This window comes from Glycine soja, chromosome 16 (genome assembly GCF_004193775.1).
Source record: "Glycine soja cultivar W05 chromosome 16, ASM419377v2, whole genome shotgun sequence".
NCBI lineage: Eukaryota > Viridiplantae > Streptophyta > Magnoliopsida > Fabales > Fabaceae > Glycine > Glycine soja.
Window position 1 is genome coordinate 2,567,305 of NC_041017.1, and position 27,608 is coordinate 2,594,912.

Sequence of the window (27,608 nt, forward strand, 5' to 3'; positions counted from 1 at the left end):
GAAATAATTATAATGTTATATATTCAAATAATAATAATAATAATAATAATAATAATATTTTTATTAAAAATAATTGTTATTAAATAAGTTAGTCCGTGAGACTTAATAGTTTTTTTTTTAAAGTTTATGGTCTAACCTATTTAACTAAAAAGATTAATTTTTTTTTAGTGAAACAGTTTTGCTAAATGAATCGAGCCATTAAAAGGACTGAGGTGCTATTTCCATCCTTATACACTTGCATGTTTGTTTCCAAAAGGGGTAGAATGGCTTATGAGTAAAGCAGAAGCAGGGTGAGGTCGTGAGGAATCCACCTCCAAAGCATTAGAGCTGGCCTAGTCATGAAACACAGCAAGGCATAGCATGGTGTGATTTGTGACAAACTTGTCTTGCTGCTTTTGTAGTCTACCCTCATTCCCCAATCATTTCTTTGCCCAATTACATCTCTTAGAAATTTGCACTCAACTCCTGGCCCTACGGGGAACCACCTACCAACTCAATTTTGTTGGATTTTCACTTTGTTAATCCATGCCAATTTTCAACACTGAGATTTGGTTCTTCTAAGTTGAACAACTCATCTTGGAGGGTAAAGTAAATAATCTCAGTCATTGATTAGAAAATTACTTTACAATGGTTTTATTTATGCATGTGCATATAGTATCAATCATTAATTTTCTCATTAACTGATATTATTATTACTTTACCCTCTAGAATGAGTTGCTTACTTTAAAGTAGTTACATCCATACATAATCCCATAGTCACTCACATCTATACAGGCTGCACTACTCGAATGTTGAACACATGGTCGAACTTGTGATTATTGGCTATGTATAACGAGATTCGTGGGGACTAAATAAATATGAAGTAGTTAAGATATATTTTCAAAGTACAGTGGCTTATGGTGGATAACAATTCATCATTCATAACAGCCCAAAATTAAACTAAAAGAACCAAAATCAAGTAGAACTAAATTTATGTTATGTAACAATTTACTATAAAAAGACAAGCATAAAAAACAATTTAAAAATACAATTTCATATTCCAAATGGTTTTTTTTTATTTAAAGTTGTTTTTAATAGAATCTAGAGGTGTCAATTTGTTACTTGTTATTGCGGCTGATTAAATTACAACTACTATTTTGTCAAAACAAAAATACAAGTGCTATGGTTCATAAAAAAATATTTGACTACATACCGATCGATCAAGAAATACGTTACATTGTTTTCCACATCCGATTCTGGACCACAAGCAAGATTGCGAGCAAAAAATTGTTTATGCTTTTTTTGGTAAACCATTTATGACAAAAAATTTATAGTACAAGAATGACAAATTTACATATCATGTATATAATCTATGCAAGCCACGTGGAAAATGGTTTGGACCTTGGCAGCAGACTGAATAAATTCTAGTAAAAATCATGAAAAGATTTCAAAAATTTCCCGTGATCTGATCCGAAAAAATGTTTCCAAATCTGTGGAAGGGTGAAACAAAGATCTTCTCAAATCTCAGAAGAAATTTTATTTCTACACTTGTATTATGCAGCTGCTCTGGGTACTTTCATGCCAAATCCACGCCTTTCTTTCTCCACTCTGTCAAATTGTAAACACAAGAGGATTAACAACTATCCTAACTGCAGGTTCTTAAAGATTAGTAAATTATGTAATGAGAAGAAAATTATTTAAGAAAACATACGTTGAATCATCAAATTGATAATCCTGAATTGAAATAACAAGTACTGGACAGATTGATCTTTATATGAATAAGCATCATAAATGTAATAAGAAATTACTCCTACAAAACTTGTTCCAAAAATCCAACTGTTGAGAACTCTTTATTTATTTATTTATTCATTTCCACTTAAAATCTTCAACAAATAATGCAGTGGAACCAACAACCTAAGCATATCCTCCTCCTTGCAGCACACCAAAATGATCCAAATAAATAACCCTTGTGACTGCTTGTTACAAAATCATGCACCCCCATACCAGATAAATTCATATTGATTTGCATTGTTTGCTTACTAACCTAGGAATCCTCTACAAGTCAAAATATCTAAAAGAGACAAACAGATATGTGGAAAAAATCCTCCTAATCTATAGGCTCAAGACGACATGCAATAGTCAATACATTGACTGCTAGGTAAAACAAGCATGGGTTGTTAATATAGGGAACCAACATTTTAATATCTTCAAGTAATAAAAAGAAACAGAAGGGCACTAAGACAAAAGAGGTAGTCAATCATTAGATAAATGGAACAAAATCATTAGAAACTCGGCACTTACGTTGGTGCAAGTTTGCCAAGGCTGTCCAGATCTTCTCCTGTGTCTTCGTCCTGGACTCTCCCAGAAATCTCAACAATATAATATCTATTGCTATCACGAGGAAGTCCTCTACGAGAAAGCAAATCTAAATCTTTTTGGTGAAGTTCTCTACCATTTACATAAACACCAGTATTTCCACCAGCACATTTATCTGGCATTGGATGCCGGAACTCTTCTATGAATGGCTGCAAGAGAAACTAACAGATTAATTTATATTGATCAGCATATAAGCATGTGAGAAATGGAGTGTGCCAGACTAGCATAACTTACCAGAATTATTCCAAGACATGGTCCACCCATGACACCCCAAAATCCAGCTCGAGAATCATACCTGAGGAAGCAAAATTATATAGGCAAATCAATTACTAAACTATATAAGCAATCGGTATAAAATTTAAGACTTTTCTTCTAAGCTGTTATAACTCTTCCCAAAATGATATGTAAAAGACATGTAAAAGTGAAACTATCAAATTTAATGTTATTTTGTCAATGAACACACTGCATATGATAAGAACTTGACTGATTCTACTGCATTAAATAATTTGATAAATTTTATCAATGCAATTTTAGAAAGCTTTGGTCCATATATAAATAAGCAAAGCAAAGAACTAAATTTCAAAATCTTTGCTTATTTATATATGGACCAAAGCTTATTTATATATGGACAGCTAGTAGAATCAATGGGAGAATGTCTAATTTCAAAATCCAGCCTGGACAAATCTTTGCCAATTGGCAAATTCTATGGACCAAAGCAAGAGTTATAACAAGTAAGCAAAGATTTGTCCAGCCTGGGTAAATCTTTGCCAATTTAGTAGAACTAAATTTCAAAATCTTTGCCAATTCTATGGGAGAATGTCTAATTTCAAAATCTTTGCTTATTTATATATGGACCAAAGCAAAGAACTAAATAAGCTTTGGGACAGTAAAGCATAATACTTACCAGTAATTCCCAGGCTGGATTGGTCCAGCTAGCTTTTCAGCCTTCTTAATCATGCAATCTGATATGGGCTGTCCGTTTACAGTAACATTATTTTTTTCATTATCTTTCTTGATAATGTTTGCTAAAAATGATTCACCCCTTTTGCTAGATCTAGGATGATCATGTTCTCCGCTTGCATCACCCAAATCCTGGGAGATCCCGTTGTTAGAATAATCAATGACATCCATCTCAGTTGCAAGCACTAGCTCTTTCAAAGAATTCTGCCTTGAGGCATTCTTTTCTATTTTTTCCGTCTCTTGATCTGACCGACTACTTTGGTTTCCTTTCCCTAATCGATTTACAGCATTATTAAATGAACCACCAGGTGAAGACTGAGAGGCTTTAGTCGGTTGATGAATGGACTTAAGAGCTTCACTTGGAGCAGCCATAACCTCAGAACTATTTTCATCATTAGAAGTACTGGGAGATGAAGAATGGAAACTTTGCCTCTCCCGGGACTTGGTAGAGTTCAAGCTTGGGTCTGCAGCCAGCACAGGAGATTCTCTATCAACTGAATGAAAATCATAACCAGAATAATCATCAGACGAGAAGTTTGCAGCACCCGTGTTCACATCACCACGGGCATGGAATACACGACTATTCACAACCTCATTAGTGGCATCATCAACTCTCGTGGATGTGGTAGTTTCCTCTGTTTGTGAATGAGGAGAAAAAACTAGCTTCTTATCGATGACAGCAAATTTTATTTCTGAAGAACAAGCTCCACATCGCATTTTTTGCTGACAATTTTTCACCATGACCAGTGTCTTTTTAGGCAGTTGCAGTAACTCATAGCAAATATGACATGTGATGAAAGGAGAACCACCAGCTATAGGAAGGCAATGACGACCACCACTACCAGGCACTACTTTTCGAGGACGGCTTCCAACAAATCCACCCATCTCAGAATTGTAGTCTCTGGGCCATCTTGTATGCAGTTGTTTTTCATGCAAACTCACAGCAGGAATGGCAGTTCTAGCATTATGAACATGTGGACCAACTGCCCCTGGAATCTCATGACGGTATAGCATAGAATCATTTGGGGTATGAGGGAATCTGCTGTTACCGAATGCAGCAGGTGCCGGCACTGGACCTCTTCTTTTGTTGTCATAGCAACGAAAACATGGGCAAGAAGGTGGGTGAAGCATAGCATTCTGTGCACATGCATCATATGAATCTGGACCAGTATCAGTATAGCGTCCAGGAAAGTAGGGGTGCATTGGTTGTTGCGGGAACTGACGGGGTAAAGGATGTGAACCTCTCATCATCTCAGATACAAAAGGATCCCCATATCCAGGAACATAATTGGGATTATGCATAGAAGGGTAGAAGTTGTGCATAGCCATTTCATGACCACTTCTATAAGCATATGGATCTTGATAATTAAAATAAGGGGAACCTGCCATATGTTTATTACTAGTAGGGCCAAAGAATTGTCTTGAGGACCTGTTCATCGCTGATGATCCATCTGGAAACCGAGTTTCAGGGCCACTAAAAGGATCTGGAGGAACCATCTTTCCCTCAGGAAGAACCTTTTCTTTTGGGTTACTAACCACCTCACAAGACTTGTTCAACTGGTTGGACAACTCATCCAGCTTCCTTAGAATCTCGGCTCGATCTTGCTCAAGGTGCTGAACCCTACTGACACCATCCATGTCCTTGTAATTCCTCCATTGCTCCCCATAATTGTAAGAAAAACTGGAATAGCTATTTGAAGATCCCTCGTCGGGATAATTCAGAGTGGCAAATCTCACATCCTCCATATCTGCTTGTGGCTTTCTCCAAAACCCCTCCATCTCACCTCTTTCCCCAATTGGCAAATTAGACATTCTCCCATAGAATTGGTCCCCTCCCATGTGAGTCTTCTGCTCCTGCTGCTCCCTTCCAATTGACTTACCCCTTTTGTCCTTATTGACATTAAAACCATCCTCCAAAACCCCTTTCTCATCCCCATCTCTAGAATCATCCAAAAACCTCTCATGTCCTTTATTTGATTTCTTCAAATCCCTTCTTTGACCCTCCCTGGAGGAACCACCACTAGACCTAACATCAACATCTGAATTATCACTCAAATCAACTACCCCTTTCCTCAAGAAACTTCCTGATGCGTCTTGATCTCCCCCACCTTGTTCCTCATCTGAGGCTTGCCACAACCTACCACCACCTTCAGAACCTTTAGGCTTTCCTACAAAGGGAATAAAAAAAAAGTGGAAACCATAATAAGAAATCAGAATTTCCAACCCCTTTTCATGCTTTGACCTTTGAACACAAAAGATCCTAACTTCACCAAACCAAAAACACTAAAGTCTCAATACAGTTAACACAAACAAAAAAACTCTAAAGCACATTAAATCAAAACAGACCTTATGCTAAATTGAAGAAGGAGAGGGAGATGAAGAAAGGGTACCTCGAAGAACAGTGTTACAACCACCACATTGATAAACAGTGTAATTGGCAAGCTCTGGAAGAACATTTTGACACTTGGGGCACCGCACCAAACGCAACTTGGTTGAGTCCTCCATTGCTGAAACTGAGAGATAATACACAACACAAACACACAAAGGACCTCTAAGTGTAACCAAGCACCATAACCAAACAAAGAAGAAGAAATATTATTAATGTAGAACTTTCACGTAGAGGTCCAAAAGGAAGTGTTTGGCTTCTTGGAAAAAACAACAACAACGTCAGAAAATGAAGTAACAAGGTTGTGGGGCGAGGAAGGAAGACACACAGAGAAAAAAAAAAAAAAAAAACAGAGAGAGAGAGAGGGTGTTTTGTGCTTTTTCTTTTGGTGCTGATTTCCCTTTTGGGTTTTCTTGGTCTTTTTCTCAGAATCCAAACAGCATGAGACCAAAAACCGAAAAAGGGATGAAGAGAAGCACAGTGGGGACAAAATTTCCTTTGGGAATCTTAGAACTTAGCAAAATTGATCCTTTCATTCCATTTCAGAGTTACTGGAAAAAAAATCACAGCTTTAGAGAGAGAGACTATCATATAATAATAGTAATATAGTAAGATATTGTTCAAGGTTGTAATAAGGGGTGGTGTTAGTTGGGCTTCAAGGAGAAATACAAAACTAAAATAATTGTGTCTAACTGTCTATAATAAGTTAATAACCAAAAGAAGCAAACTTAACAAATTGGTGTAACTCAGCTAACACTTCACAACACAAATTGAGTTTACTAGAGAAATATCTAAATTCAATCTTCCAATATAAATTGGTGTAACTAAGTTTTGATTGAATTAATCCAAAGGATTAAAACTTCTGGGATACATGATGTATAACGGGAAACATAAAGTCCTCATTAGGGTAGTACGAAACCAAAAAGAAGAAGCAAGGGTTTTTTTTTTCTAAAAAAACATTTTTATTCAAAATTAATTTTAAAGTGAAATTATTATTTCTAATATTTTAAAATAAATTCTGCTGTAATTATTGTACAATTGTTAATTTCACACAGATTTATTATTATTATTATTTTTAGTCAAATTGATTTAATAATTACTAAACATTCTTATATTTACTGAATTTACATTTAACATGAGACAAAAATCAATTTAGGGGTGTTGATAACTAAACGTTTTTTTAAGTTAATATATATTTTAAAAATATTTGCTATTATTGGTAGATATTTATTAAAATTATAAGTAAGACTAAATAAATAAAAAAATAAAGCTCTAATAAATTACTGCTAATTATAAAAATAATGTCTTCAGAAGAATATATTAGAAAGAGAAAATAGTTCGTGTATTATATTAACACTATAAAGATAATTTATATTGTTATTTATTAATAAATTATCATATATAATAAGTTTAATAATTTTTATAATAATTACTTAAAAATGATAATTATTATAAATTTTTAATATTTTAATAATATTTATAAAATACAAAGAAATTATATCGACCAATATGTTACTGGTCCAAGTAAAATTAATTAAACTGAAAATTTTTAAGTATAGTCTTAATTAAGTTTGAGCCTTAGAAAAAAATAAAAATAAAATCATCGAAATATTAGAAGTAAGCTGTCAAATTTCTTAATAAAGATTCTCATTGATAAAATAAAAAAGGATAAATATTTGACAATTATAACATGTTAAATAAAACAAACTCTAATAATATATGTTAAACTATCGTTAATTTGTTTCTCAAATGAATACTGATTGGTGACACTTTCCAGCATAATAAACACATTCTGAAACCACATCATGGCTGCACTGCACTGCACTGCATTTCTTAGTAGTTTCTATCCATCCAAAATAAATTTGGAAACGGTCTATTAAACCGCAGCTAGCATTGCTTCACACTCAAGCTTTCTTTTCAATAGCAATCACTTTGTATACGTCTGAGGTCATTATTATGTAAAGCGATATCAATTTCTTTCATGTCTTCTTAGTTGACCTGGTTATAATTAAATTTCAAAATGTCATAAAAAATGCAAAAAATAAATACAAATAGTATATGTAAAAAAAAGAGTAAATTATATTAATCATCTTAAGTTTTCATCAAAATGTCCCTGATATCTCTTTTTTTCTTATTTTTCTACAATAATCCTCTGAGTTATTTGAAAAATATTACAGTAACATTCTTTATATGTTATGCTAATCTTATTGTTTGAAAAATATTGCTGCAAAAGCTAAAATAGTTAGGGATTATATGAAATTTCAAGAAACCTTATATAGAATTAGTGTGATTTACTAAAAAAATTATAATGAGACGCTACTCAATAATTAACCAAATGTATTTTTATCTTTTGTGGTGTTAATGTAAGATGCTTCCTTACTATTGGCGAGTTGACTGTATAAATTTTAGTCTAAAATATCCCATATTCTTACCCCGAAAAAAAAATTGATATGCAAATACTTTTGAACGACCTTTGTTTTTTCTGAGGTTATGAACATTGTTTTTAGTTTTCTTTGACTTTCCTTACACATTTAATATGTTTCTTTAATTTCAATTCTGCAAACATCTCATTTAAAGAGTATTTTTCTAAGTGCGCAAATTTCAGATGCCATTGAATTTAAAGCGCATAAAAAATGCACTAATATCAGCGAATGTTTGAGAAATAATCTTGCAAATGAAACTTTTATTAGGAAAAAAATTACTAAAAGACATGCAAAAACGTACAAGTAAGCATATGTGGGTCCCATGATCATGCAACACCGTTGGTATGGCCCCTTTCTGATTGATCTCTTTGTATCTCTTCTCGAATCCATCGATCGCCATTGCCAAATCCAACCCATTATCACCTTTCCTTTTCTCCATTACCGACATCTTTTGACTTTGGAACCCATTCACACTATTTTATTTCTTAAAGTTACATTGTTAGTTTTTACCGTATTATTTATTTTAATGTAATTGAAATACTTTCATTTATTTTTAAATGTAATTAAAATTCAATATCTCTTCTTTATATCAATTATTATAAGATTGAAAATGACTCGAGCTTGTTTCAATTTGTAGCTCAGTTTGGAGTTAATGTGGGTTTTCTTTTAACAAGTTTATTTTTTAATTTAAGTTTAATTTATTTGATTCATGAATTAAGTTCAATGAGTTAATTGTCAAATCGAGTATTTAAATTTGTTTAGTTCATTGTCAGTCAACATGTGATCTAACTTGCAAGAGATTATTTCAATTTAATTAGTCATTTTGAGTTTAAGTCATGAATTACTATATTAAATATTTAAAAGAATAATTTTATTATCTATAAGGGTCTTATTCGACTTGAAGAGGATTACTTCTAATGAAAGATATTTGTAATCTATACCCTAAAAAATCATATCCATTGTTTTTTAAACCATATGATTATATATGAAATAAAATACAAATTGTTATAGTATTTCTTTTCATCAAAATGAGTTAGCAAAACTAATTATCAAAGTTACAAAAATATTTATTTGTCATAGGTGATTTTTGCCACATAAGATATAAGAGACATCATTCTAAATAATATCTTTATTTTTGTTTGTCCCGGAGATACCATCTTGACACTCCATCTGTCATGTGTGAAGTATTAAGGTGATCCGACAACTAAAAACATAAAGTGTCACTCAAGATGAAGTCTCTTGTATTTTATTGATAAAAATGATCTTTTTACAAAATTCATTGATAATTAATTTTGCAAAATAACTTATTTTGGAAGGAAAAAAAAGTTGGTTGTTACATGTGGTTACCGCTTGCTTTGTCTTCGCAGTTCGCATGCCCAAATATGATTTCCTGCGATATGATATTAGTTGTTTATTTTTTTTTATAAAATTATATTAGTTGTTTATTGTTAAACAATAAGTTCGAACTACCATATTACTTAATTATGAAACTTCACCGGCAATTAAGTGTATGTCTAATTAGTTTTTGGGTTGAGTAAGAGGTTAACGTACGTTTATTAAAAAACAATTAATTAATATTACTTTTTATTTACACCTTTGAAAAATCGTATTAACGAAAAGCCAATACACTTTAAAAAAAATGATGCATGCGTGTTTTGTTCACAAAGTTAAACTAGGAGAAAATTTAACAACATTATATATCTAAGATAATTAATTAATTGGCACTTTAGGGCCATTGCAAATGGCATTGATTCTTATTTTGCTACACTTCTGCTCCCTAAGTGTTTATTGTAATGCAAGTTCTAGACAAAGTCAACTTGAATATTAGCTTCGTTATTCTAATTATAACAAACCACCCGAACTCAAACTCGTTGGTCCTTTTAATCAAAATTGAGAGGTTGGTAGCTATTGTCTTATGATTATTATTAAGTGTATCACATATAAGAATGTTCATCATTTCAGAGGTTACTTCTTCACCAAAAGAACTCAATTGTTATATACTGTATCAAAATTAAAATATTGTTCTGCACAGAAAATTTAAAATGCATGCTTCAATATAAAGCATGTTATAAGTCCTGTCATTATATTATATCAGTATATATTCTAGACAGTTGGCAATCTTTGTCAACCTATTAGTTTGAGTCAACTCTAAAATTAAAATACATCAATTTCAAATTGACCTTTTTCTACCATCCACCCGAGTGTCTTGTTGCTTTCTCTCTGCATTCTTCATCTTCATCTCCTTTTATTTATTGATTTTTGGAACACACTCTCATTTTCCATTATTTAAAGATACTATATCAGCACCATTAGTTTAGCGTGGGAAGAAAACTCTGTAATTATTTCAGTTTCACTATAATTTAAAGTGTTAATATTTTTTTCTTTCTTACCCTCATGTTAGGAACTTGTCAATTAACAAATACATATGCATCAGAAAGAAATGGCATACATAAAAGGTGTTAAATACTAAAAGTAATTTTGTTTATACAAAATTTGTTTAATAGAAATTAAATTAGTAGTATAAATATCATAAATTTACAATTTACAGTATGGCATGTTATATTAAGCGTATAATATGCAAATACTAATAATATATTACTTTTGTATATCAACAGAAATATTGACTTTGAATGTGATGTATCATATTGCTATCATATAAACCTGTAATCTATATAATAATAGTTTACTTTCTGTTAGATACACATATATTAATGAAAATAAATTAAATAATTAACCATTAATATATATGACGATTTTTTTCTTTCTACAATAACCATAAGCTAGCGTCTATTAAATAAGTTTCTAATGGAGAATAATGCTATGCCCAAAATAATAATATTTTCAATTAATAAAAACTAAAGTAATTACAAAACTTTCTTAGGAATCAAAATGATCGATAATACTTAATAATGTTTCCAGTTATTTTCAACAAAACTAGTTGAAGTTTTTTTTTTTTTTTTTGACATAGTTGAAAGTTTGTTTGTTTGTTTTTTAAGAAAAATTAGTTGAAAGTTATTAAGCTAGTCTATTGACTAGGATATGTTCGATAAAATACCAGTTTTAAAGGATAAAATACTAGTAACTGTTAATCTAACTAATAAAGGTAAAATGCTTAAGAACGAAAAATTATGTTACTTCGAAGGTGTTAGGGTGAGGATTAATCTCAACCATCGATAAATTTTCCTAATTAAAATATTTTGATCAATTAAGGTTATTTCAAATCAATTATTATATTTTAGTTAGGAGAATTAATCAAAATATTTTATTTAGGAGACTCAGAAGTCAAAAGCCACGAAAGAAGCTTAAACCAATTCTATAAATTGAAAAACTTTTCAATTTTGGCGGGTCTTCAAGTTTTTTTCCCCATGATATTGAAGGGGGAAAACCGGAAAAGGGTGGATTGTGATAATTCAATAGAGGATAATATAATTTAATTAAGTCAGAATGTGATTGATTTGATTGTCAGTAGATTTATTGCATAAAATGTTAAGATGTTAGACAAAAAGAAAAATCAAAACAACTTAACTTGTCGGCAGGGAAGATTAATGTTGTTTGGTAACAACATTAATAAAAATGAGAAATATAATCATTTTTAATAATTTCGGAAGGAAACCTATAAATGATTTTCAAAAAATTATTTTCAAATTATTTTTAAAAGTTATTTACAGAATTAAATTTTTTCAAAGAATATTTAATGTAAACTTAAAAATATTTTTGATGTATATAAGTTAACGTTTTTTATTTTTTGTCCTTATAAGTTTATTTTTTTAATTTAATTCTTTTTAAAAATTTTATTTTTCTAATTTTAATCTTGTAAGCACAAACTTATAAGGATTATCCATGAAAAATTTATAACATTAAAATGATTAAAATTAAAAAATATAAACTTATAAGGACTAAGATGAATAAAAAAACTTACCGAAATCAAAATGAGAAAAACAAAAAAAAAAGCACTAATTTACAAAAAAACAAATAATTATCACATAGAGCCTATATCTAAGGCCCAATCAAGTCGAGAAACCCGGGCTTTGCTAGATGCACCAGGCATATTGTTTGTGCACCTAGCATTGAAATAAATTTTCAAAAATGCCCTTAAAGGTTTTTTGTTTTTACAAATTACATAATCCGTATACCTCGTACGGATTATATGATCCGTAAGTGTTTTTCTTTTAATTTTTTTTCAAAATATGTTTTTTAATCTATTAATAAATTATTTTTTTTAATAGTAAATATTTTTTATTTACAAAAAATATGTGGATTAAATAATTCGTATGAGTTATATCAAAATTAATTGTCACAAAATTTATTATTTAAATTTAGATGCATATTAAATATACATAAGAAATTTTAGTGTTATATATAGTAACATGATTTATTTTATAATATAATTGACTTATTAGTTCATTTGGTTAGAGTGTCGTGCTAATAACCTAAAAGTCACAGGTTTGACTCTTACTTGGACTATTAATTTTAAATTAATTCATAAAATATATTTTTGAAAAAAAAGATTTAGAAAAAAACATTTATGGATTAGCTAATCCATAAGCTTCATAGGGATCAGCTGATCTATAATCTTTTTATGGAAGGACAAAATGGGAAGATCACGAAATTGCTGGTGTATGTAGCAATGCCCGAGAAACCCACCTCCATAGAGCCCATAAATCTATTAAATATTTTTATGAATAAAAAATGGGCCCACGGCCCAAAAGAAACGAAATTACACAATGAGCATACGAGGGGTAGGGACCCCCGACATGTCAGCTACAAATGAAAGTGGTGCAGTTGTGATGTCTAAAGGATTCAATTTACATAATTAAAATTGGAGAGACCAAAATATCACAATTACTATAACTAAGAGATTAAAAGTATAACTAAACGTTATAAAAATCATGTACGAGAGAATAATTCCCCTTCTCCTCCATTTTAGCTTCTCCACTCCAGAATATTTTCATTGAAGTGCTGGTAAAGAATACTATATTAATTTCATTTACAACAATGTTCTTCGGTAAATGGAGAAAATATTCGTGCAGTGTAAAATGTCCATGTGGCTTGGGTTGGTTTCTGACAACAGAAAATCCATCTACAGTTGCAATGACCAATTTTCACTAAAGCCCAACAAAAGATCCAAGCAATCTCAACAATATTAATTTTAGCCATAATTTATTCGTTAAGAGTTTTTTTTTCTTTTTCTAAAATATATATTTTCCCAATAAATATTAAAAGTTAAGAATTCATTTCTAAAACTTTTAATATATTTTTTTCCTCATAAAATTAAAATGTATTATTTTTTAATTTAAAACTAGACTTAAATGAATATGAACTTAAGTGATATTTTTTATTTTAATTTTAAAATAAAATTTTTAAGGATTAAAAATTATCACAATTTGTGACAGTTAAAAATCCCATAAATTATAGATTTTTTTTATTTACAAATAACCCCTTTCTCCTAAACACCCTAATGCCTCCACCCATAACAACCACCAAACCCTTAAATCCCTAACCCCCAAATCAACTATAGACAAATTCAAAAAACAATTTAGGAATAAAAAATCGCAAATCCACCCTCACAACATATTTTAGTCTTTTTTTTCTGTGGCTTTTAGATAAATGATGATGCTTCTTTTTTTTTAAAATGATAAATGATGATGCTTATCATTTTAATCTTAATAAACTTTTAATAAATTTCATCTGACATTATTTTTTTAAAAGAAAAATCGTGTACTCTTTATACCAAATTAAGTAAAATTCTCATTTTGAGACTTGAAAAACTTCCGGAGTTTTTTTTTCCCCCAAGGATGATCGGTATTCAAATAGTCCATTCTGACTAATCTAACTTAAATTAGATATGATTATTATGTACATCAATTCCTTTTTCCTATTATATTTCTACATTGTTTAAAAATAATTCACCTACTTTGGTAACTTGGTATTTATATATATTTTCTCTTTCTGCTTAACCCCACTCCCAAATACCGATCACAATCAATAGTCAATGTATAATGAACATTTACCCAACTGAAACTTTTGTGCTGAATTTGCTTTTCTTCGTGCTATGAGTAATTTTCCACTTTTACTTTTTTTTAATGTAAATTTTCCACTTTTACTTGATCATTGTAAAAGTGTTACGAAAATACAATATTTAATTTGTTATTCACATCTTCACTTGCATCTTCCTTTTTCGTATGCAGTCCTCTAACTTTTCCTTTTTAAATATTTTTAGGAATAATAGATATTATATGTGTTTGTATGCTATATAGGTGTTTTTTATTTTTAGGAAAATAATATTTATTCTTATTATATTTAGTATATGTCAAATCTAATGCAACTATGAATATTGATAATTATTTGCCACATTTGACTTATATTTTATTTTCAATTTAAGTTCCATTGACTTCTAACATATTACTCAGAAGGCCGCCTTTTATTATCTAACAACTACGAACTTTATGAATTTCATATGCTGTGACAAAGCGACCTCCAAAACATAATATTAGAAAAACATTGGAATTTATTTAAGATATGATTAGGAGTTAGATTTTAAGAAAAGCGAGGGGAGACAAATTTTTCATTATTTTTTTTAAATCAAATAAATTTAATGTGTCAATTTTTTTGTTTCTTTTTTTAAAAAGCATTACATTTTTTAAAGGGTTTTTTTTTAAAAAAATAATGAGAGACTTATAACAACAACAAAAAAATATCTTCTCCTCTCTTTTCGAAACCTAACTATACTGCTATATTAGTTTACTGATAAGAGAAATACTACTATACTAATTTAAAGTTACTCTTCTACATAAAGAAAAGTAAATCTTTGTTAAATTAAAAACAACTGTATTAATTTTTCAATAAAAAAAACGAATTAACATGCACCCATGTGCCAAATCACTGATAGTAAAAATAAAAGATAAAATTATAACAAAAAAAAATACACCATGGTTACAAATTACAAGCAAGAACTATAACAGCAAAATTTAAAGATCAAAAGCACAACAGTTCTTATAGATATAATTATGAAACTCATTGATTGCAATCCAATCCAATCCAATCATCCAACAAAGCTTTATATCCTTAATGTTCCAATTAATTCTCTTAATTTCCTTATTTCCTCCACACGAAAAGCAAATCTACTACAAATTCAGCAAAGCCTCTTCTCATTTCATTGTTCTTCTTTCCTCTCTCTTCATTGTTCTTCCTCTTCTTCCTCATGATCTTCACCTTAAATTTACTCAAGCTTGTGACCACGAAAGACCCTTTGGATTTCTCTGTGGAATCAACTTTGTGTGGTACCATATCATGATGAGTGAATCTTGTGATGATGGACATTGATGATTCATGTGAAGAAGGGAATGCCATTAGATGCCGATCAATGATGTGATCAAGAGAGACTAATTCATATGAATCATATAAAGGACTACCACAATCCCATATTGGCATTGCTTTTTCTTCTTGATCTTCTTCTATCTCATTTGCTTTTCCCTTCGGTGTTGGTGAATTCATGATCATGGCTTGATTTCCCTTCGATGCTAGCTTGTTCTTCTTTTCCACGTGATTTCAAGTTGTAGTCTTGGTTAACCTTAGATTGGTTTCGACGGAGTTTCCTATATATAAACTTCAACATCTCTGAGCATTTTGTTTGCTAAAGTTTTTGCAACCCATCATCACAATTTGGGTATAATTTGGGAGTTACATGTATGTACGATTATAATAATTGAAATGAAAGATTAAATAATGCAAATGGTTGTATTTATTCTCGCAAGTTTGTTGAGGAAAATGACAAAAACTAAGTAGATTGAAATGTGAGTCACAATGATAGGTAACGCGAGTGTCATGTGCACCACTCGATCTATCTATGCATGCCTTTCAAGACTCCCCAACCCAAGTGTAATAAAAGCATCTTTGTACCATCAATCACGTTAATGAATTGAGGTAAAATTGTTACTATTTTATTAAAGGTTTTGGGATTTAAGTTTTGTATATGTAAATGTTTTAAATATTTAGATTTTTTAAAAGTATTTTTTTGTTGCTTATAATAGTTTTAACCGGTTCAAATTTGATTTTTTTTTTCTGAAAGATACATGTGATTAAAAAAACTATTTGGAAGTTTTAGTTTTTTCTTTTCCTTCTTTTATTTGTTGTTTTTTTTTGTGTGGAAATTTCACTGCTTCTTACCATGTTCCTTTGGTTGGTAACTTAAATCCTCAAGAGAAATAAATAGAAAACGCATGGATAATCATCATACATTGCATGCGAGTTTGATCTTCACGTGTCACGAATCTTATCATAAAAAAAATTGAAAACTAAATAATTATCATGTAAGAATTCATTAATATTCAGATATTACATTGAAAGTTTAAGATTCAAGGATTTAGGTACACGCATATTTACTTTTATTTAGAATATAATTTGGAAAGTGAAATTTTCCCTCTTTTCACTTTCATTTTTTTCTATTCTTTCAATGAAATATTCTTAATATTTTTTTTCTTCTCTCTCTTTTAGATTTAGATGTGCATGCATTTACTATTTCAACTAGCCAAAAAAATTGTCTTTCAATCATAGAGCTTTGTCCACCTATAGTAATTTTATATATACCATTCGAGCATTGTTTTTTATGAATGATACTTATTTATATATTTGGTCTTCTTAATAGTCTATATATCCCTTTCGATCTACTCTCTTTCATTTCAATTTCTAAATTTCCAATATTGTTAAAAATTAAAAATAACTTTATATTACAAAATATTGGTTTATTGTGAATTTTAATTATATAAAAATGAATATTTGTAGATCAGGTACTGATACTGATACACAGTGAATGGTATAGTACATAAGCATTTATCATAATCTGTATTGCTTCCAATTCCGTGATCTTAACGTTTCAGGGAAAAAAATATACAAGGTTCTGCACTCCTGCTGTCTTTGAGGGGGGAAAAATCAGATGACTCCTAGAGTCCTAGTAAATCCCTTCGTCCTTTAGGTACAAATGGAAGGAACTGTCACACAAACTAGATAATGTGAAAATTAATAGCATGTTTAGTTTTTACTCCAATTTATTGGGCATGAATTTCAAGATTAAATCTAATGATATGTACTGCAATCTAATTGTAAAAGGATTAGTGAGAATGCTTTTACAAAACTTTATTTTGTCATTAACGTCTATTTACAATGAATATATAAACATGCATTAACTCATGGATCGATAAAATATTGAAAATCACACGCTTTCCACAAAAAAATATATAAACATTATACCAAAAAGCAGATGTAAGTGTGTATGTCCAAATCCATATATATTATTTAAAAAATAATTTGTTTAACTATTTTTACTTAAAATATCTCTAATGAGAATTAGAGATGAGGTTCTTAAATTTAAGAGTTAATTTTTATGCAATATTGGAGCCATTGACGTGATAATTCTTTTATAAACAACCATTGTTTATATAAGTAAACTGTAAGATTCAATTTAAGTTCTTAAAAAATACATCTTTCAAAAAAAACTTGTTAAAAATCTTAAATCTCATGATATTGTAATACCAACTAAAAATGAGGTAAACAACTAACTAGTGTTGCAACAATGGAAATGCTTTTCCTTGTTGTATATAAATATGCTAATTTGTTTAAATATTACTCTAGTTCTTTGAAATTTCTTATTTAACTAAAATTTCGTTAACAAGTGAAATGAAAACATATGATGGGAATAGGACTAGACATAGTTTGAGAAGTGCTTTGGGTTTTCAAGCATCCATAATCCACGTCTATGCCAATGCCAATATGCCATGATGTTTATCTTTTGCCTTTTTAGGTTAATATAGGGTACATTGCCATCCACCATTCAAATAGCGACTTCCACACAATTCAAACAGTGAATTTTCTCATGGGAATTCACTAAAATGGAAACAAACAAGGGCTAATTCCATATTGATATGTACCAGTACCAAAACAAAATCATGCCAACGAAGTTGTCAAATAAAATTAGACTTCTCATATATATCCTACATCATATAGGAAATGATAATAGATAACCAAAGTGAGATATTTATATCACAATTTTATGTGAAAGATACACTGATTTTCTGCTACAAATGTGAAAGAGATATGGACCATATTTGCATAGATGGGATGAATTGAGCTAAATATGGGTAAACTATATATGAGGATGTGTGTTTGATGCAATGAACAGTGGAAGAATCAAATGAAAGATGATAAAAATGACCCATTGCATGAATAAGCATCGATATTTGGTTAATTAAGGACCATAATCTAACCATATACCCGAAGTTAGGAATGAGTTCCCACGCCATTGATTGAATGAGAGACTAAAGTTGTCCTGCCCATAGGACAGAGATCCTTTTATAGTTTTTTTCCCATCCAATAGGGTCAGCCCATAGCTTAGATGACTAGCATAATAAAAATATATATTTCTTTTTAAAAAAGTTATTGTAAGTAGTTATATCATCATTGATTGTTAAGTATATGATCAACTTACGTGGTTATTTTAGCTTAATAGATGATTTTGAGTGTTAGATATATAATTATGTTAAATTCTTGAAGAGAGAGTTTTATCGTTTTAACAAATTCGAGTGCAATTGTTTTTCGTAAAAAGATACTTGTGGTTCGTAAAAAAAATATGCCATCATTTTTTAGAGTTAATTTAAGTTTTTAGTTCCTTAATTTTTTTTATTATAATTTTTAGTCTCTCAAAATATTTTTGGTAACTTCTAGTCTTTCATTAATTTTTCACCATCATTTATAGTCCTTATAAAACTTTTTGTCCATTTTTTCTGTCTCATTTATTTTTATTGCTAAAAAATAATCTCAATTATAAAATAAATAAGAGACTAAAATTTGACAAAATAAAAACTAATTTTGAGCAATAAAAATAAATAATGTACTAAAAATAGGAAAATAAATTTAGAAAGACTAAAATTGCTAACAAAAAATTAACAAAGAATTAAAATTTATATAAAAAAAATTGAGGGACTAAAAATTAAAATTTTAAAAAGTTGAGGAACTAAAAATTAAATTAACTTTTTTTTTACATACCATGTTAATTATTAAGTGGTTGCTTGTAACAATTTTGACTTGCACTCTCACTTATTGTTTTATTATCAGATTTATTAGGCCAAATGATTATTAATTTGAAAATTGCAAGGTTAAAAATTGCAAATGAGAGTAAGTGCACGACAATATATTATGCTTACATCATGACATGTGAAACTAGTAGTTTTTGTTATCATGTTTGAGCATATGCAATGTTTGTTCTTTCCTTTTATTTTTTTGTCCTACTCTTTAACTTGGAATTGGAAATGACACATGATATTATACCAAGAATCTCATCGAAGCGTTGCTTTTCTATTTTGGTCCTCCTTCATTATATTAGTTGAAAATTGAAAAGTGTAAAATAATAGAAAATAATAAAATAATAATTTATTTAAAAAGGTAATTAAGAAATTGGATAAATACATTAAAAATAAAAATAAAAGAAAATATAAAAAGTTAGAAGCTAGCATTTAAAAAAATGCTACTTCATCTATCATTATCTTTTAGCATTTTGTTTAAAACGTTAATTGAAATAGTATTTTTTAAAACATTAGCTTCTAATTTTTTATATTTTCTTTCTTTTTATTTTTAATGTATTTATCAAATTTTTTGTTTACCTTTTTTAAATAAATTAAGATTTAATTTTTTTTACTCATTCATATGTTTGTCATCTTATTTTTTTTCCTCCAACATGCAAACTCCCTTATTTTATTTCACAATGTGCACATTAACATTTTTCTCTCTGAGTAATGGTATTTTTAATTTTTTTTCACTCCCCATATAATATTTTGATAGGTTCTTTATACAATATTTTAATTGTGAAATTCCTCGATATAAATGAATAAAAAAGAAAAAGAAAAACAATAAAAAAGAAACATTGGGGTTGATTATTTTATTTTTTATATTATGTTTTGGATATTTTTATATTACATTCTTAATTTTATGATTATATTATTTATTTTATTAATTTAACATTATAAATCAAGACATTAATAATGATAGATGATGTGTTTATTTCTTTTTGTTATTATATTTTATATTTTTTTTTGTATTACAATATTTATTTTAACCATTGTATCACTTATAATATTTAATTTATTATTTCAACAGTATACTTTTTTTTAATAATTTTATATTAGATGATTTGGTTTAACTATTATATTAATTAACATAATAAAAATATAATGTATACCTATGTATATTTTTTTATATTATTTTAAACTTGATTAATAATATTTTAAGAAATAATATAAAATTAATAATAAAATACTTAACATGAAAAAATATAAATATATTTATTTATGTTATTTTACACTTTTCAATTATTTTAACCATTAGTCTTATGAAATACTTTTAATTTAATAAATTAATTTATTAATTTTTAACTAACCACCTCAGTACTTCTTAGTATCCATTAACTTTTTAACTCATTTTCTCATACATATCCGAACAAACATAGTAACCCAATCCAATCTCCCAAAACAAAGAATATGGAGTTGCTAGAAAGTACATAGAATAATATCTGGAGCACACCATCCAGATTGTTTATAATGTTAATCTGATTAACATAAAGTTAAATAGGGGACCGTAAACTTTTTGCCTTGGCCCCTATACACAGCAACATGGACCACTATCTCATATATATATATTTTTTAAAATAATAATCTTTTGCAGGTAAATTAAAAACTAAAAAAAACTTAAACTTTAAAAAATTGGTGGTATATTAACAAATGACAATTACACCCAAGTGGTGGCAGAAGATCCAAATCCTTTCATTTCATTTTAGAAATTATGAAAACATTTTTTCTTTCCGATCTTCAATACAGAATTTAATTATATTTAAAGTTCATTTCTCTAAAAATATATTATATTGTGATCAAACTTAAATCTTTTCTGTATATTATTAATTTAGCTGCATTTGCTAAATTGAAAACATTTTTTGTTTGTTTGTGAAGGAAAGCTTTACTCAATTGGCGTAATGATTAGAAGTACCTTCGTTCAGTGCCTAGGATTAGGAGGAGGTCACATGTATGAGTGGTGAAATCAATATGTAGAAAAAGTAAAGTTTAATTAATTATTTACTCTTTATTATTGCATCAACTTAATTTTCCGTTTTAATTCCTATACCTAAGATTTTTTTATTTTAATTTTATATGAACAATTTTTTTATGCTTTAGTTCTTGTGTTTTTATTTTATAACGGGTTTTTGCCAGAAAACTAATAACATGAACTAGAAAAAAGTTACTCTTATATATCTAAATATTTTTTTAGATATAGAAACTAAATTAAAAAAGGTGGCACATATACAGGAATCGAATAATTAATTAAATCTATATATATATATATATATATATATATATATATATATATATATATATATATATATATATATATATATATTAGAATGGATCTTGATGAATTCAACTATTCTCTGAACCTTGCCGTGGCAATTTTTTATGTGTTCATATTCATACACTTAGAAAGACAACCACAACTGTACAAAAGGCACCACTATCTTCCTTCCTTCATTGTGAGATCCACCCAACTGCTTTTTGGCACTGGATTCATACACTTTTTTGTCTTCTAATCACATTAAAGAAGTCCTAGTCACGTGAAAGGTACAGTGATGATGATGATGGAGAAAGCTTATTTGTCCTTAGTTTTAATCAATCGCCACGTGTTACTGTGGGGGATCTTGATTGGTGTATTAATAGTCTTATCAGTGTTAAGTGACAATTAAAGTCCACCAATGAGTGAGAAAATATTCTACACTTTGTCTCGGCAAGCACTTTTGACCCTCCACTATTTATCCTCCAATCTTTGGTTAGGATAAAAGAGTTGGAAAGCGCATTTGCACATAAAATAATATTTTCTTTTAATCCCATATTTAAGGGCAATAAGCATATTCTTCAGAGAGGAAATGTATGATACATGAATATACCAAAATTCCAACATAGGTCCTATAGGATAATTTGGAAGATCACCATCAAACATACAAAAGTCGGGGATTGTGATTATAATTATAATGGGAAGTAAAATAAAGTATCCACATCCCATGTCAAGGATTTGGAATTTTGGAGTAGGTGCTATTAAACCATAAACCATTTTAATTTCTAATGTCCAAAATACTTTATGAGAAACTAGAACCATCTAAAAAAACAATTTAATTCCATAACTAATGTCAAATTTGTTCTAATGTGATGAGTTTAACCGGTGTCATATGCAGCTTACTAAACCATTTTTAATTAGAATAATTTCCTACCCTTCTTTTTGTCTATGTTTTGCACATAGGGTACATATTCATATGATCATTCACCTTTATTCCCGACAACAATGGCCTTTAGCTCCAACATTATTAAAACACTCGAGATTTCAGTTCCAACCGAACACGTGGATTTCAATCCATTGCTTATTATATTGTAAAAGGGTGCAAGAGGAGGTGATAATAAAGGTGACAAGGGTGTGCTTGGACTGTATCAGGCAGAGCATAAAGAATTAAGCATGGGAAGAAAAGTAGAAAAACAAGGCAAACTTTTTATTCAACTGAGAAATTAAGGAAAACTATATATATATATATATAGAAAAAGAGAGAGAGATAGCTATTCTTCCTAAACTTTATTCAATTGAAGGCAGTGCTGAGATAGCTCTTGACAACATTTTCATTCAATATTTGCAACACTTTGGTGTTTGTAGGGCCTACACATCTTGGTGTCTTGAACTGGCTCACAGCAGCTCCTAGTGCAAGGGAGTGCTCAAGTATCTTCTGGAATGTTCCTCTACGAACAAGTCGGAGCTCGAGGGCCCCGATGCAGTTGACTTTGCGAGAGCTGGTGTAACCAGCATCAACAAAAGACTTGTCCATTCCGTTGCAGCATCCACCAAGCACTTCTTCACTTGCTTCACCACTTATTTCCCAGAAGATTACATAGTGTCCTGGCTCCTTTGACAAATCTATGTGGCTAGTGTAGTCAACAACTTCCAATTTCTCCTCTGCCAACAATTCTGATGCTGCTTCCACAGCCAACTGCAGATCTTTCTCTGTGTTCTTGTCTATGTTGATGGTTAGAAGAAGGTTGCTACGCCGAACAAACTTTATTTCTGGAGCTGAATTATGGAACCCCATAACCTTGACCACATCACCTAGCCGGTACCTGTACAAGCCTGCAAATTAGGCCAAGTTATAACATTAATGATTAGTATAGACTAGCAAGACTCTTGGAATTTTGTTATGTATCATATAATATTAGTACTGTGCAAAAATATTGTGTGCATTGTACTACCAGTTTCAGCTGTTAAGACTCCGGTAAAGTACTTTCAAAATTTTGCTGTGAAGAAAATTTATAACATGAATATAGAGGAGAAAGTATCACGAGACAAGAAATTGACATGCTTACAAATCATATATGAGAATGTTTCCTCTGAAGATGGATAACAGGTCAAATAGTAGAGGAAGCTAGAAGGAAACTGAGAAAAACTAAAAATGATATTACAATCGAAAATTATAGAGTTCTTTGATTTATGTGTCAATTCTATTTAGTAGGGGGAAAAAACATGGTTTTATTGTGATAACATAAAACTCTTTTAAGTTGAAAAGAAAAAGAAGAGAATGCAGCCAAAGTTTAAAAGAAAGCGATATAAGCATAATCTGTATGACCAATTGCATGTAAAAACAAAAAAAAACGACATGCCGATAAGTCCAGGTACAGTGAGTTGCACGAAACAAGGGCTAGTAAATCCAAAATTTGTTGCCAGCAGCTAAGAATAGACCTGTCTAGGAATGGTACATACATTAATGTGATTAGGTAGGTAGGTACTATGTTCCTTTGGAAATCACTAGGAATTTTTTTTTCCTTAAAGTTGGTCCCATTCAGGTCATGTCACCAAGCATAAAAAGAAAAGTTAACCACTTAACTTAACCCCTCTCCCTCCCAGAAGGAAAATATAAAATAAAAAAATGAAAATTAAAAAAGCATTAATTTGTCAAGTAATAATTAATGAGTTTCTAAAAAAACAATATGCCAATATCAAAGTTTCCAATTGTGACAAAAAGAAAGAAGGGTGGTTTTGATTAATTGATTCTTAGTCCTGATTCATTAATGTTCATAGAAAAAAAAACATCTAGGTAAGACTTAAGAGTTGAATACCTGCTGGATTGGTGACGACAATCTCATATTCTTCACCAATTTTCACCTCAGTGAGCCCCACAGGCTTAGCTTCCATACAAAGGAAACTAGAATCTCCCTTAGCTCCTTCTAGCTCTCTCAGAGGGATGAATTCAAAGTAGCCAATTTGAGGAAGCACAGTGTAGGTGGCCAATTCAGGTGGCACTGTTGGTTTCACATTTGTTCCTATCCACCCTTCAGAAGATCCATAGTCAGAAGTCAACAAAGGCAACTCTCCACCATAATGCCTCAATTTTTTCAAATAAGGTTCCATTGACCCAGTCATGATGCCATGAACATACTTAACATTGGGGAAAAGCTCTGGTATTAGGCCATACCAGTTGCTAAGCCCCATGCACTTGCTGTGGATCAAATTGGCTAGTTCAGGGTCAGGTTTTAGGAGCTTAGACATTGCTGCCCTAACGGAGGGCACTGTAACCTTGCTGTTAAGGACACCTTCCTTGATATCAACACAAAGCTCCTCCCAAACTTGCTCAAAAGTCCTGAAAGCATAGACAATGCTGTGTGCAAATGTGGAAGACACCAACTGAACTTCTTCCCTGAAGATTAGGCCACACAAGAGGTGGCAGTACAAGGATTGGTGAAAATCAGGACCAAATATGACTTCATCAGGGCTGCAAAATGGGGACTGAGTCGTCTTCATCGCATGCCGGAAACCTGGGTTTCGGAACACATTGGTTGTGGCAGTTCCTGCTAGCACACCCCCTTTGGTTTTGAACTGCTTGCTGCTGTAGATAAAGCCCAAGGCCTTGCCGCCGTTTATGGGAAATTCCCTACATAATAATGGAAATTTGTGTCAGTTTGCCAATTCCAACAAGCTTGAAAAATGAAAAAAAATCACTTTGAATTTGAATTAGGAGATATAAAGTCGATTGTATGGTTAATATAGAAGGAAAGAAAGGAAAGGGCACGGGTTCAATCCCTCTCGGTTAGCAAAAACTAACAATTAATAGTTGCCGGAAAAAAAAAACTGTGAATTTGAATTATAAATACCTGTTTCTGAAGGCAAAAGAGGTGTGGTATATCTGCAATGTGGTGTCAAACAGTTTATCATTCCATGGTACATATTTTGGCTTTCCCTGAGTGGTCCCAGAACTGCAAGAATACCATTTTTTTTTACCCTTTTCAGAATCTGAATTGCAAATTCAACAACTTAAATGAAACAAAAAACACGAGTCAAGTAGTCTGAGTGTGTCTGACTGACCTCAAAGACATGGTTGTGATCGGTTTGCCAGTGAGAACAGAAGAAAAATCACCATCAAGTATTCTATTGATATAAGGCTCTAAATCTTTGTGAGTAACAAGTGGAACAAAGGCCTTGAAGCTCTCAGGATCAGTCCTCCCATTCAACCCCAAATTCAGCAAGTACTCAGCAGAAGCATTATCTTCCAAAATCCTCTTCAGGGTTTCCTTTTGAATCCTCTCAGCATCCTTTGTCACCCTCTCAAATTCCTCCATCACCCTCTCTATGTTAAATTCTTCAACTTTCTCCAACATCTTCACAAGTCCTTAAAAAAAGAAGAAGAAGAAGAAAAAGTACTCAGTTATATATAGAGGAGTAATAAGAATTGAGTTATGACTCATTATTATTTCCCTGTAACCTCCATAAATGTTAATCATAAACAACAAAGAAAAAGGGGGGGAATGATTGATTAACATAAAGAAATAATTCTGAAAAAGCCAAATAGCATGAATAAGATTATATTGCATTACAGAAGCAAAATATGGATAAAGCCAAAACTGCACCGTTCAATTAAGGTTTTTTTTATATATTTATTTGACTTAATATCGTAATTAGTATTTTTTTTTCTCTGGTGTTGTGATCTTCCCTCCTTTGTTTTGCTGGCAATAGGACCCAGATGAATAAATACCAAAAATTAAATGTCAGAAACAGGACAAATGCACATTCAAAGGGTGCTCTGAACCATTAGAAAGGCCAAAAACAAAAGGCAAACGTTAAAACCAGTCGAAAACGATGTAGAAAACGAAAGAAAGGAACCAAATTATGAAAGCCAGAAAACAGAAACAACAAAGCCAGGAATAGAAATCAGAGAGAGAGAGAGAGAGAGAGAATTATGAGCTTTGATCTTTGGCTTTTCCTTGGTTTATTCAAGTTAACTAAACTATTCCAAAGAAGATCTGTTCCAAGCACCAATACGAAAATTGAAAAAATTGTGAAGCAGAGAAATAAAGCTGAGAGAAATATCGAGAAGCAAAGACAGAAAATTCAATAAACGGATGTAACTTTAAGTCACCACAAAACTGTAAGAACACAAAAAAGAAAAAGAAAAAAGTAAAATCAAAAAAGTCAAAGGGAACCAAAAAGTAGTAGAAGGGTAAAAGGACATAATAAAAGGTGGGGTGCCGTAAAGATTAGTTTTTGAAATACCCTTTGCAGTGAACGAGAAACTAACTGAATTGGATTAGAGACAGAGAGAGAGAGATCATTGAACCAGAAGACAACTCTGGGAACCAGAACTGAAGCCATATCATAAAGCTCTCACCAATCATAAGTGCAATATTTTAATGGAATATAAAAAAAAGAAAGATGTTAAAAAAAAACAAAAAAAACAAAATATAAAAGTCAACAAAAGCATGTCATGTCTGGTTCCAAATAAATAAATAAAAATATTCAAAACCTCATCTGGTTTTCTGGGACTTCCACAAACATGTCCTGTTAAACACCCCAGAAGCCGGTGGAAGTAACAGAAAAGTAAAAGTGAAAAAAATATATTAAAAAAATATGGATAAATCAACTATAGGGTAGGTCTATTCTCTATTGGTCTAGAATTTGAATAACTTGCATGAAACCATAGGTTGAAAACTTATAGATAAGAATAAGATTGTAGACAAGAAAATACTAGAAAATGAATATGAATATTTCTACCTAGGATGAGAATCTTGGTGTGTGAGAGAACGTAGCAATGTGTGATGTTTATGTTTAGTATGAGAAGAGAGAGAGAGTGAAGAGGTAATGGTTGGGTTCAATTGAGTTGAGTGTGATGAGGTCAGGATTCACCTCGGGGGTTGCAATTTATAGGCAGCATCCATTTCAGTTTGTGTTTGTCACAAAACATTTCTCATCCCACCAATTTGCCCATGGTTTCTGGACGGAATTACAACATAGTACTAGTCGGTTACTGTATTATTCATCATTCATTATTCATTATTCATCACAAACAATTCAAATCTTAATTTAGAAAACCTGCCTACACTTCCTTACCGGTCCTTTTCAAAAAACAAATATTTTTTTTGCCACTTATGGGA

General features: G+C 30.5%; 2 protein-coding genes across 3 annotated transcripts; both read right to left on the minus strand.

Moving 5' to 3' along the window:
• Nucleotides 1–1,169: 1,169 nt before the first annotated feature.
• Nucleotides 1,170–6,305, minus strand: LOC114391210 (protein ENHANCED DISEASE RESISTANCE 4-like). The gene is made up of 5 exons (XM_028352249.1): nt 5,706–6,305; nt 3,260–5,483; nt 2,590–2,650; nt 2,281–2,504; nt 1,170–1,587 (listed from the first exon to the last, which is right to left on the minus strand). Exons 1-5 carry the CDS (start codon nt 5,818–5,820, stop codon nt 1,533–1,535), a joined length of 2,679 nt encoding a protein of 892 aa, XP_028208050.1. The 5' UTR covers nt 5,821–6,305; the 3' UTR covers nt 1,170–1,532.
• A 16,367-nt stretch (nt 6,306–22,672) lies between these two features.
• On the minus strand, nt 22,673–27,349 carry LOC114390517 (jasmonoyl--L-amino acid synthetase JAR4-like). 2 transcript variants are annotated; one of them, XM_028351261.1, is made up of 5 exons: nt 27,229–27,349; nt 25,546–25,849; nt 25,335–25,436; nt 24,303–25,114; nt 22,673–23,319 (listed from the first exon to the last, which is right to left on the minus strand). In XM_028351261.1, the coding sequence occupies exons 2-5, from the start codon at nt 25,836–25,838 to the stop codon at nt 22,778–22,780; spliced, it is 1,749 nt and encodes a 582-aa protein (XP_028207062.1). In that variant the 5' UTR covers nt 25,839–25,849; nt 27,229–27,349; the 3' UTR covers nt 22,673–22,777. The 2 variants fall into 2 exon arrangements, with proteins under 2 accessions (XP_028207062.1, XP_028207061.1); XM_028351260.1 differs by lacking the exon at nt 27,229–27,349 and adding an exon at nt 26,731–26,858.
• Nucleotides 27,350–27,608: the final 259 nt, after the last annotated feature.

What these genes read in the sequence shown, in the direction of transcription:
- LOC114390517 (XM_028351261.1), bottom strand. Translation starts at nt 25,838, where the DNA reads ATGTTGGAGAAAGTTGAAGAATTTAACATAGAGAGGGTGATGGAGGAA. An exon ending in ATCACAACCATGTCTTTGAG is followed by an intron (nt 25,437 to 25,545) that starts GTCAGTCAGACA and finishes GTATTCTTGCAG; the next exon opens with TTCTGGGACCACTCAGGGAA. An exon ending in TGTCGTCACCAATCCAGCAG is followed by an intron (nt 23,320 to 24,302) that starts GTATTCAACTCT and finishes CCTAATTTGCAG; the next exon opens with GCTTGTACAGGTACCGGCTA.
- LOC114391210 (XM_028352249.1), bottom strand. Translation starts at nt 5,820, where the DNA reads ATGGAGGACTCAACCAAGTTGCGTTTGGTGCGGTGCCCCAAGTGTCAA. An exon ending in CATGTCTTGGAATAATTCTG is followed by an intron (nt 2,505 to 2,589) that starts GTAAGTTATGCT and finishes TTTCTCTTGCAG; the next exon opens with CCATTCATAGAAGAGTTCCG. An exon ending in CTTGGCAAACTTGCACCAAC is followed by an intron (nt 1,588 to 2,280) that starts GTAAGTGCCGAG and finishes ACAATTTGACAG; the next exon opens with AGTGGAGAAAGAAAGGCGTG.